The sequence below is a fragment of the Fundulus heteroclitus genome, unplaced genomic scaffold, assembly GCF_011125445.2.
Source record: "Fundulus heteroclitus isolate FHET01 unplaced genomic scaffold, MU-UCD_Fhet_4.1 scaffold_110, whole genome shotgun sequence".
Lineage (NCBI taxonomy): Eukaryota > Metazoa > Chordata > Actinopteri > Cyprinodontiformes > Fundulidae > Fundulus > Fundulus heteroclitus.
This window is the reverse complement of record NW_023396523.1, coordinates 295,370-307,412: the sequence shown is the minus strand read 5'-3', so window position 1 is coordinate 307,412 and position 12,043 is coordinate 295,370. Positions and strand designations below refer to the sequence as shown.

The 12,043-nt window shown below is 39.8% G+C and overlaps 1 protein-coding gene across 1 annotated transcript in view; it reads right to left on the bottom strand.

The window, feature by feature from the left end:
- Positions 1-5,382: 5,382 nt before the first annotated feature.
- The window catches only part of bcl11ba (BAF chromatin remodeling complex subunit BCL11B a), a 43,898-nt gene continuing 37,237 nt past the window's right edge, over positions 5,383-12,043 (bottom strand). The window contains exon 3 of the mRNA XM_012852831.3: positions 5,383-10,369. Coding sequence (XP_012708285.2) covers positions 8,370-10,369 — 2,000 coding nt within the window. The 3' untranslated portion in view covers positions 5,383-8,369. The remainder of the gene's footprint in view (positions 10,370-12,043) is intronic.

Genomic DNA, 12,043 nt, shown 5'->3' with positions numbered 1-12,043 from the left:
ACGAGGACACACTGTATATAACTGATGCACCATGTCCTACTTTTGGCACCTTCTGATTAGTGATTACTGAGCAGATGTGACAAGTGAATTTCTCCAATGTGAGATCAATAAAGCCTATCTTATCTTATCTTATCTTATCTTATCTTATCTTATTTTATCTTATCTTATCTTATCTTAAACCAACTGTTTGGTAAGGAATGTTTGTTGCAGTTAATTTAGTCAAGTTCATAACAGTTAGGGCTCGTGTGCATAATCATCCCCGATCATCAACCTTTTACCGCCGTGCTGGACAGGTATCAACTTTTTACACCATTCTTAGTTTTCTCCAAGCATTGTGCTTTGAATTGTGGCCAAACATATCTTCTTTGAAACAAGGAGAATTGTTCCAAAAGTGTCGTGGTTCGTTCAAATGTCGATTCCAGAACAAAAGTTGTGCTGAAAGTTATGCTGCAATATTCTTTTTCGAGATATGAGGTTTATACCTGTTCCTTACTGTCCTGTCATGAAGCTAAACAGTGAACACACTGAGTTTTGGTTTTTTTTGGTCATTTTTATGAACGCTACACGCTCTGACCTTGTGGTGAACCTGCTGGGATGTCTACTACTTCTAAATGTTTTCTATCTGCAGAGTTACAGACTTTAAATAGTTTGGGTATATCCCCGTAACCATCCTGAGATTGGTGGGGAGCAACAGTTGCTTCTCTAAGGCCAGAGTCACCAACATGGCGCTCTGTGTGTGCCTTAAAGCTGCAAAGGGCCCAAACCTCTGCTTGGATAATTCATGCGTTTGATCGGCAGCACTGTGCAACATTGATTTGTAGTTTAGAGCCTTAAACATTTCATAGGGTGTGGTTTCTCTCAGAGACTCCAGCTTCTCTAAGTTCTTAACAACATTTAGGTGTTTTTTTTGTTTCTACAGGGACAGTAAAGTGCCCTGAAAAGTTAATCTAATAAAAACAAACGTGTGGAAAACAGTGAGTTTTAAATATTAAGTGGTCCTCAGTTTAAAAATCAAATTACGTTTTGCCCTGACATAAGCCTTACAGATAATCATTACATGATTTAGTGAAGAAAATTCAGTTTTATCTATATAAACGTTTTAAAACAAACAAAAAATAACTAACCCATATTTATGTTGCTGATGTTTAATCAGTTATTTTTTATTGACTAACCAGGTAGTCCTTATTTAACCATCTTTACCGTACATGTTTTACGCCCAGCCTGTTTGCCATCTCCTTCTCTTAGTAACGCAAATTTGCCATTTCAGGAAAAAAGTGATTTGATTTTTTTAATCTGCGTCTTCATCGAGGCTTCACTCCCTGCTTCGCTCCGTTCCTCCCCCTCTTCCTGGGTCTCATTACTTCCCTTCCACTGTCTTTCTCTTGGCTGGGATAATCCCCCCTGTAGGGGACTTCAAAGTGCGGGCCGGCCAGGGAAAAGCCTTAATTACCCATTTGCCTTGAAACTCAAGCCAAATCACAACTCGCCCGGGTCTGTCCGACTCCGCACTCTTGCCTCCCTCGACTAATTGTGCTTCAGAACCCCCCTCTTCTCTCTCTCTCTCTCTCTCTCTCTCTCTCTCTCTCTCTCTCTCTCTCTGCTGTGGAAATGGGACGATGAAATTAAATCAGAAAATGAAAAAAGAAAAACCAAAGAAATGCGAAAATCTTTAAGCAGGTGATAAAAGTAATAACGACCTTATTTCAAGGGGAATCATTATTTTGGATACTGTACAGGCATTATGTAGATGTTCATGTTTTCTACTGCTGTCATTCAAAGTGACGCCGCTGCAAATCTTCATGGGATAAAAAAAAAAGATCATTTATCTCTTCCAGTTTGCTTTACTTTTATTAGAAAAGTAATGCTGCCGCTTCCTTGGATCAGAACCTTCATTGTGTTTTTTTTTTTTTTGTTTTTTTTTTTTTATTTCACTGAGTGACGGCAAGGTTCAATTTCTTGAAAAGCAGCACTGCCACCTCTTGTGCCGCACACACTCTTTGACAAGTGAAGTCAATCAGAGCAAAGGACGGGAAAAAAAGATGTTTTTGTGGATGCTGACTGTGTTCAGGGTGGAATAATTTCAGGATAAAGCGTTTGTTTCTGTCAGCAAACCAATGATAAATGAAAGACAGGGGATTATCTTGCAGTGCAAATCTACTAGTAACTATTTTTAGATAGACTGTGTTCTCCCTAAGACAGTAAAACTTAAGTGTATGTGTGAAAGTGTGTATTGTGGAAGGGCAATCACAGTAAGACCTGATGTGTTAACTGCAGCTTGTAAAATGTATGTTTTACATTTATGTGTATTCTACCAAGGTCACTTTAAAACCCGCTGAGGCAGAATCGCAACATAGAGAAGAGTTTTTTTTTTTTTTTTTTTCTTGAACTGTCTTCAAACAGGCAGAAATCTCAGTGCTAAATTAATTTAAAATGTTTTGATTCAGGGTTTTGAAGTAATTCTTGATGGCTCAAAGTAATTTGAAAGATAAACGCAGATGATTTTGTCTTTATTCAACAACCTCATTAAAAGGTCAGAATAATTTACGTGCACATTTTACTGTTCAGGGTTGGGGTGCTATGGGGTAATGTAGCTCCCTGCTTGCAGCATTCAAAGTGCTCCTTATAGTAAATGTTTTCAACACGACTGCAGTTGGTGAGCTCATGTCACCTCATTAACTGTTTTGTGTGTACTCATGCCTACATGAATATATCCTATATCCTCAGTGTTTTTATTTATACTTCATTATTTCTCAGCTACTATGTCGTCGTTACTGACGTTTGCAGATAAAACAACAAGAAATAAACAATTGGATGTTTTAAGCACGTTAGTGAGTCACACAATATTTACCTTATTTACAGCTTTAGTGGAAAGCCACTCAGCGTACTCCACTTCATTTTGAAGACTATTTGCTGGACTTTTCCAAGGAGCCAAATGCTTTGTTTTGTCATTTTGTTTAATCAATTTAGTAAGCCTTTAGCATCATACAACAAATCTGAACGCAAACATTGAAAGTATTTTAGCTGCATATCAATGCAGTTGTATTTCTTGTAGAACAATCTTTTTTTGCTGCAGTACAAGATTGACACAAAATTAGTAAAAATTTGTTCTCTAACATCCAGTTTTGTGAAACTTTTTATTAGCTGAGAGACAGTTGCACGTCCTGATGTACAATAAATGTGATACATTTTCTTTAGAGTAATGGAGCCTTTTTGAACTTTAATGTTTCTGAACAGCACCTCATGTTCATAAGTTCCTATTTTAAAAGCAGCGTGATAAAATGCTGTGAAATCTAGAGCTTTAATTTCTCCTTTAACAGTTCTCTGCATATTTATCCAGACATCTCACCAACTGTTCTCAGCTAAATCAGAGTAAGAGCAGAAACAAGCTAGGTTCAGTCACTTTCCTCGTGATCTCTACAAAGAATGAATATGTGGGGGGAAAGACCTTGATGTCCAAGATGTATGGTGGAGAATGTGTGCTGCTGTGGACCTGTTTCTCATCCCAAGGTCATGGAATGCATCTGTTGTGTGGCTTCTTGGATTCCTTAAAAAAACAGGGACATTTTAAATAAAAATCTGCAAGTAAACTGGAAAATTGCTTTTTCGCTGGGTTCTTCAACAAGATGGGGATCTCAAGCATTTGGAGAAATAACACATACATGGTTTATTTGCACAAAATCTACCTTGTTCCATCTTCTCCAGGACTAAATCCTACAGCAAGATACTATCTGGAATCTACTACTTCTGGGTGTGCAGGTTTTTTTTTTCTTTCATGACAGTTAAAGCAGAAGTATAACACAGCTTGCAAAGACAAAAGCATTACACATTTTGAGTCCCTTGTTAAAAAAAAAAAAAAAAAATGAGTACACCATATTTTCTCTTGTTTGACTTTTTTGTGTTTGCACACTCGATAAGAATAAAAAAAGGAGTGACAATCGAGAGTTTTCTGTAACCAGCCAATCAAGTGGCAGTACCTGAGGTGACGTCATATGGAACCTGCAATCAAAGGGGCTGGCATCATTGTAATGTTGAAATATTACGATGCAGTTTTTTCTTTAGCGTTCAGGCTTTGCATTTACATGGTAACTGTAAAATAATGTTTTTTTTTTTTTTTTTTTTTGGAAACAGGTTTGAAAGGGAAAAAAGTGGAATGCCTTTTTATGTTTTTGTTTTGATAACCTGTGCTCTGCTTTTGGAAAAAGACAGTGTCGTGATCCCACCATGGAAGTTTATGCCCATGTTTCATGCCTGGTTCTCAGTTTTTGGAGTTAGGGTGCCACACACAGGCCTGGCATAGCTACAGGGTTCCTACGCAGTGTGGAAACGCGGGGAATTGGATTTCAGTGTCTCACAGGTCTGGATAAGTACAAAAAAGAAAGTAAGATTGTGGGGAAAAAAAAATTATTTTCAAACTTTATTCTATATTCTGTGGTCTAAATGTAGAGTCCTTCCTTCCTTTGTCGTATACCTCCGTCCATCCTTCTTTCTTTCCTCCCCCTCTCCATGCCCTTCCTTGTGTCTTTCTTCTTTGTGTCCTTCCTATTGTCATCACTTTTCTATGCCCCCTTCTCTTCATCCTCTCATCCCTCCATCTGTCCTTCATTTTCTAGCTCCTTCTATCCTTCTTTGCTTATGTCATTTACTTTTCTTTCTTTTCTCCTTATTTCAGTTTTTTTATTCCTTCTTTGGGGCTTAGCTCAGTTTCTTCCGTCATTTCTTCCTCGTATCTGTCGTTTGGTAGTTTCTGATTTTTGCCAGTACCATCTGCATGTTCCCACCCACTGTACGTACATCTTCACAAAACTCATTATGAATGTGTGCATTTCATATTTCAGATCCATGTACCAAGACGTCTGTAGCTGTTACATGAAACAAAGGAGGAACCCTGTCATTTCTAAAGCATTAAAGCAAGTTATTTTGGATGTTTCCACGTGGATGAAGACGTTTCTAGAAATTATAGCGTGTCTACAAGCAGGTTTTAGAAACAATGATTAGAATTGTTGCTTTGGAAAACCTTTGATCATAACACTGCTTTATAACTTTTGTCTGTGCGTGTAAATTAAAAAGGCAGGTTGTTGATAACCCTAAATTTAGACCTCAGGTCATTTTGGTACAAATTGCTTAAAAGAGATATTGGGAGTGTATTTTAAATGTATGCATGAAGTAATTCCTGTAGAGAGATGTTTTTAATCTAATCCACCTCCACTGGCAGGTGTTAATGCTGCTGTGGTGTCTGTGTTCCCAGTTTGGTCAGCAGTAAAAGTTTCCTTTCAACAAGTTCACAAGTGATTGTCTCATTAAATTTTAACATTAAGGTTGTTCTTTTTTTTTGTCAAATCATCTTGAGGGATTTTAAAAAAAATGAGTCAGACAAGCAAGATGGACGTTTGTAACATCTTGTATTTGTGCTCTGTTCTCATGCTGAGGCCTGGAAACTGACATGGAGAACCCCCAGCCTTCCACATCCAGGCCACCGCCAGTGCCGGTCAGAAATCACAAACAGAAAGGACAAACCAAAGAAAAACAGAGTAGTCATAGAAAAAACTATGTACAACCAAAACATCAAGGTGTGTTTTTGTCACTAAAAGGCTGTTTAACAACCTTTATTTGATCCCATTCTGTACAACATGATTCAGTACAACAGTACAAATTGATCAGGTTCTGTTTGGACAAACAGATCGTGGCAGCCCGTGAGTCGGATTGGTCAGAAAGTCACCCCTATTCATTCACAAAGGATGCACACAGCCTACAGGTTAAAAAAAAGACAAGCTCTTTAGGAACGACAGCAAGCCCCTACACATGTAATTCAAACCATCCATGAAGAATAATCCATTCCAGAAGAAGAAAAATAGATACAGGTCAGGATTCTCCGTGATTCTTCCTGAAAACCAGAACCAACGTTCCCCAAAACTTCCATCACCGAGTTCGTTCAAGCTCAGGCTTGCTTTCCACTTGTTTCTTTTTTATTTTTTTATTTTTTTTATTTCTTTACACCCAAGCCAGAATAAAAGCTACTAAAACTCAGGACTTTTACAGTTACATTGACAAAAAAACAGTTTCAGAGACCCACAATTTAAATTGGACTGTAAAATAAATGATTCTTTAAAAAAAAAAAAAAAACAGTATTTTTTATAGTTCTTTAAAATGCCCCAGCATTCTCCAATATTACAAATACTGTTATACTTTTACAGTAAACCAGAAAAAATGTCATATATATTTATATATATTCATATATATACCAAAACCCGTCACAAAAAATGAGAAGCAATGAAAAAACAAAGAATTAAAAGTTTCAAAGCAAACCTGCAAAAAAAAAAAAAAAACGTTTTACACACTCACACAAATGGATTTGTATCCCTTGTATCAATACTGTAAACTTCTTCAAGACAGAGTGCACTAAATTCTGCTCTAGTTTCTGTTTTTCCTGATTTTTTCTCCAGTTTTTGAGAGGTTTTTGTCTGCTCCCCGACGATCCGGTTGTGGGACAAACTTGTGTCCTTGTCAGCGTGGAATTTGATATAGATCTATATATATTCATATAGGTTGTGCATTTATATGTACATATGCATACATATATACACACAGACACATTATTATTGTGCTGGGTAATCTGCTAATGCTAAACCTAAACTCATCATTTTGCTCATTTTTTTTTTCTGTTTGAGTGTCAGATTCTATGTTAAAGTGAACTTGCTTTTGTTCAATTTGATGCTTTTTGGGAAAGCGTTGCATTTGTCTCAAACCATAAATAGGAGTATCACAATTCAAGGCACACTCAAGTCAAATTGAATGGCAGTACTCAAAATGTCCAGAATAAATTAATATAATTTTTACTCCCATTATTCGCTTATTCAATTTTTATAGTGCCAGCTTTGGGAAAGCTAAGCCTAACAATAGTGGCACTCCAGCATCAGGAGATCCCAAGCTCCCCACCCTTCTTTCCCACTTAGCTGTGTTGTCTGAGTGCATTGGATGGATAAATTATAAAGTGCCGGTTTGTTTCTGAGAATGGTCAGCGTTTGAAATAAATGTGATTTTTTTTTTTTTTTTTTTTTTTAAAGAAGTGCAACCATGAAGTTGGAATGGCTTAATGTAAGCTGGGCAAAGATCCCAATGTGGTAGAGAACATTTAAGTCATTTTAATCACTTAAATGTTCATGCTAATAATTTTAATGAACCTGAAAACTGCTAATATGATAACATTTTATCACCTTTCTAAGTCGATATCTGGTAAATTTTCCTTACAAACTTAAGCCCCTATTGAAATAAATGTAATTTATGATTATTTTAGCGACAGATGTCTATTTTTAGATGTCAAAATATGTCCTTGTGGCCTATAGTATACTTTAGCTGAAATGCATCGCAAGGTAGAATAAGAACAACTGGGTAAAAACTAAGATTTGAGCAGTTACATTTTACCCTGAGACATTCAGGTGCTCTTTCTGTTTCTCTGTCCTAACTATCTCACTGTGCATACTCGTCATGGCTTCATGCTCCACTACTGATTAATAATAACACCTAAAGATCATGAGGCTTGATGAAAAATATAATGCACAGGTGTATAATGTAGTACGAGGAGGTTAGAGTGGAACCTAGTAAGCTGTCATGGAGCTGTTGCAGGCAGCAGCTGTCTTGTTGTGAACCTGTTTCCTCAGGCTGGTTAGGATGTTCAGGGTTTATGAGTCTTGGGATCCTTTTTCTCATGACATTTACTGTTTGTTATGACACTCAGTGCTACATACCCAATTATATCGAAATGTTTTAGAGTCATTTCATGCTACAATGCCAAAAAGGATTGTTGTCCGCATATCATCGTCACGCAAAATAAATTAACTCTAGCATTCGCAGTTAACTCTCAAATCGAAGATTGAACTCGGCATCTTTTCAAGACACTAAACAATTATCTTAATATACAATTTCCTACAAGCCGTGTCCCCCCCGCCCCCACAAAAAAACCAAAAACAAATATAAACAACCTAAAATGTATTTCTGTTAGGTTTGCTGAAGAACTCTCAGGATGTCATGTGGGTTTAAAAAGAGGCAAACTCAAACTGAACTGTAAAAAAAAAAAAAATTACCTGCACATGCCAAAATACAAAATCCAATAAATACAGAAATTATTGCACAGTTAAAGGCTCCACATATTTAAAACTCAGACTGATTGTTTAAAAATGAATGCCAAAGGAGGCAGTTTAGACAGCTTCAGTTGTTGTTAAGATCTCGGGTTTTTTTGTTTTTCTCAGTTGGCAGTTTTTTTAATCAAAAACACAAAGTTAAACTAAAATCAATATAAAAGTATCCAGCTACCCCCTTAATTAGTTGTCTTTTTAAGAGTCCAAGAAGGATGGTGCAGAGCAAGAACGCGAGCCTTAGGCTCTCTCTGCTTGTTCAATTTTGACCTCACTGGTCATCAAATGTTCTCCATGCCACTTTTTCATGTGTTTCTCCAGAGTGCTGTACACACTGAAGGGCATTTGGCAAATGTCACAGCGGTAGACCTCTTTACCGAGCTGGCCGTGCGTCTTCATGTGGCGGGTGAGCTTGGAGCTCTGGGCGCATGCATAGTTGCACAGCTCACACTTGTAGGGCCGTTCTCCCGTGTGGCTCCGCCGGTGCACCGTCAGGTTGCTGCAGTTCTTGAACACCTTGCCACAGTATTCACAGGTGTCGCACCTCCTCCCGTCCTTCGAACTCGGTCGACCCGGACCGGGCCCACCTAAATGAGGCGTGCTGCCTCCGCTGGCGGTGCCGCTGCGGCCAGATAGGCCGCCGTCCAGCAGGTCTCCTGGAGGGGTTGAGAAGCGCAGGCTGCCGTTTTCCGAGGAGTGCTCAGAGGAGGTGGCGAAGGGCGATTGTCTGGAGTCAGTGAAGCCTAAGAAAGGGTCTTTGATAAAGTGGCGAGAGGCAGCGTAGCCCACCAACCACTGGGAGTACACGTTCTCAGAAGGGATATGTGGTGCCTGGGGGATGTCCAAGTCCTTCTCTATCTTGATCCTCTTGTTTGAGGAGTTGGAGAGAGCGGGGCTGGTGATGGGGGTGGGCTTTCGAGGGAACAAGCCTGAGAAAGAGTCACCGGAGCCACAGTTCCGGCCATTAATGGTTGTCCGCTCTTCCTGCTGGTGGTGATCCATCTCCCCGACCACAGAATCCTCATCTCCAGCGTCCCGCTGGCCATCAGAAGCCCTTTTGGAGAAGGGCATCCTTTTACGATTGTCAACTATCAAATTGTTATACTGCTGAATGGAGTTGAGAGGCCCGCCGTCTACCATCTTCTCGAGGGAGAGGGATGTCTTTTCTTCCAAAGGGGGCTTAGAACCGTTTTCCCTGTTCCTGTAGAACTCTGACTCCATACTGAAGTTCGATTCTGGTCGACTCTCATTCTCAAGTTCCTCTTCTTCCTCCTCTTCCTCCTCCTCCTCATTCCCCTCCCCCTGAAAATCCCCATCACGATTTTTAATGCCCTCACCGGTGATATCACTGGTGCCTGGCTCTGGGGAGCTTGTGGTGGAAAGCCCATCGTCCGAGCGCCCGGTCATGGAGCCGGCCTTGTGCATGTGCGTTTTCATGTGGCGCTTCAGCTTGCTTGCCTGAGAGCAGGCATGGTCGCACAGCTGGCACTTGTATGGTTTTTCTCCAGTATGGCTGCGCCGGTGCACCACCAAGTTGCTCTGGAACTTGAACGTCTTACCACAAAACTCACAGGACTTGACCTTGTTTTGCGTCTGGGGAGGGGTGGTGCTGTTGGGGGGCATCGGTGGCAGGGGAGGGGTGCTCAGAAAGGGCGATTTAGGCCCTTGTTGAAAGGGGTTGGGGTTTAGCAATCGATGCATAGGGTTGGGCCTGCTGGGAGACAGTGGTGGCGTAGTGCTGTTAGTGTTCCCTGCCAGTTCCCGCAATCGCCTGGAGAAATCCATGGACTGGGACTCCATGGCCATTGGCGTAAGCCGCATCACCCTCTCAAAGGCACTGGGGTGCTGTGAGATGAGGCCCATTTCCTCGGCGCTAAGGCGTTCCAGCCGATGGGGGTCCAGGTGATGGCGGGGAGGTGGGCTGACAAACGGCGGGGTGTTGGGGAGACGGTTTTCCACAAAGCCTGGGGGTGGTTCTCTGAGTAAAGGCCCTGTCATCCTCAGCAGGTGGAAGGGATTATTTTCACCTAGGAAGCTGGTGAGTGGGGACTGTGGGATGGAGTCGTTGGGCATGGGCGGCGGCATGGTGAGCCGAGGGGTGAGGGCTGTGCTGGAGGGGTTGGATTCCAGATAGATGCGGATGCCGTGAGTGTTCTGGGCATGCTGCAGCAGGAACCAGGCGCTGGGAAAAGGCTGCTTACAGGTGGTACATATGTAGTTGGAGGGCTCATCTCTGCCACCTGTGGACACAACAGAATAAAAAAAATGTACAGTTAATATTCTGAAAGATATTAACACTATATGCAACTTTATCCTTGTATGAAACATTAATAATATATATATATATATATATATATATATATATATATATATATATATATATATATATATATATATATATATATGTTTAATAACAGCTCATTTGCAGTGTGTAAACCTTTCAGCTGAGGTAATGAGATGTGATAAAAAACATGTTGTATAATTTGTAATACTATCACTAGCTGGGAAGAGCTTTTTTTCATTATGCTGTCACAGAAATGCGACATACTTATTACGCTTCTGACAAGTGGATTCTCACAGTCAAACCGGATCGGCCTGCAGTGGATATGTGTTTTAAGAGGTGCTTCATCTCTCACTGAGGGACATATATTTCCTTTCACTTCAGTTTTATCTTATTAAATCAGTTTAAAACAGCATTATGCATCACAGAGAGATGTGCTATAAACCTAACTTTACAACTGCCTTCAACCTTTTGGGGAACGAGACAGATTTCACTGAATAAATCGCAGCCACACAGAGATGCACAAAATTAACAGCAATTAAGTAATATTCAGTGGAGGCTTATATTCCCTAACAGATATCTAGTTGTGTTTATGTATGACTTAAGGACACCACACACACACACAAACACCCAACAACACTGAGAGGTAATGCTAATTGTACTGTTTTTTTTTTCTTGTGTATTTATTCAATGAAAGCTTGTTTTCTTGACCTACTGCACTAATTTTAGATAGCGAGGAAACATGCTGCTCTAATTGTTCCCCTTATTTGGGAATCTGTGTGTGTGTGTCTGTGTGTGCGTGCGTGTGTGTGTGTTGCCTCGCTGAAAAATCAATTTCATTGCATTATTGTGGCCAATGTCCAATTATTAAAATTTTAGAGGTTTGAATTAATATATATATATATATATATATATATATATATATATATATATATATATATATATATATATATATATATATATATATATATAGTCCAACAAACTATAACCTTAATCGTAAAAAAATATTATTAAATATTATATTATTATTAGTAATTAGTATGAGTATTGATAATACTAAATAAAATCTGAATTATTCATGAATTTGTCTTGCTCTGTAAGAGTGTTTGCATTAAGGAGGAGCAGCGTGGAGGTGGAACAGCTGTTCTCCTCCACAGTCCTGTAAGGCCTTTTGACTTAATTATAGCAGACAGGACGTTCACACACACTCACACACTCTCACTCGTACAGTGAAAATAACAGCTCCCCATGTCTCAGCTTTTGTCTGCATGCTTTCTCACAAGCTGTTTTAGTGTCAAATCTTAACACTCCAAAGAAAGAAACAGTCACTCCCTCTATTCCTGCCTCCATCTTTCTGGAAACTTCTCACTTGGTCATTGAAGTCATGTAGGAGTGTGTGTGTGTGTGTGTGTGTGTGTGTGTGTTTTAGAGAGTGAAATAATACACCAAGACGCTTTTTGTCTCTGGTCACAGTGGTAGCAGTGGGTCAGGGTTTTTGTATGGGAGAAGTGTGTGTGTGAGAAAGAGAGAGAGAGAGAGAGAGAGAGAGAGAGAGAGAGAGAGAGAGAGAGAGAGAGAGAGAGAGAGAGAGAGAGAGAGAGAGAGAGCCCTCCCAGGGGATGGGAGTCTAACG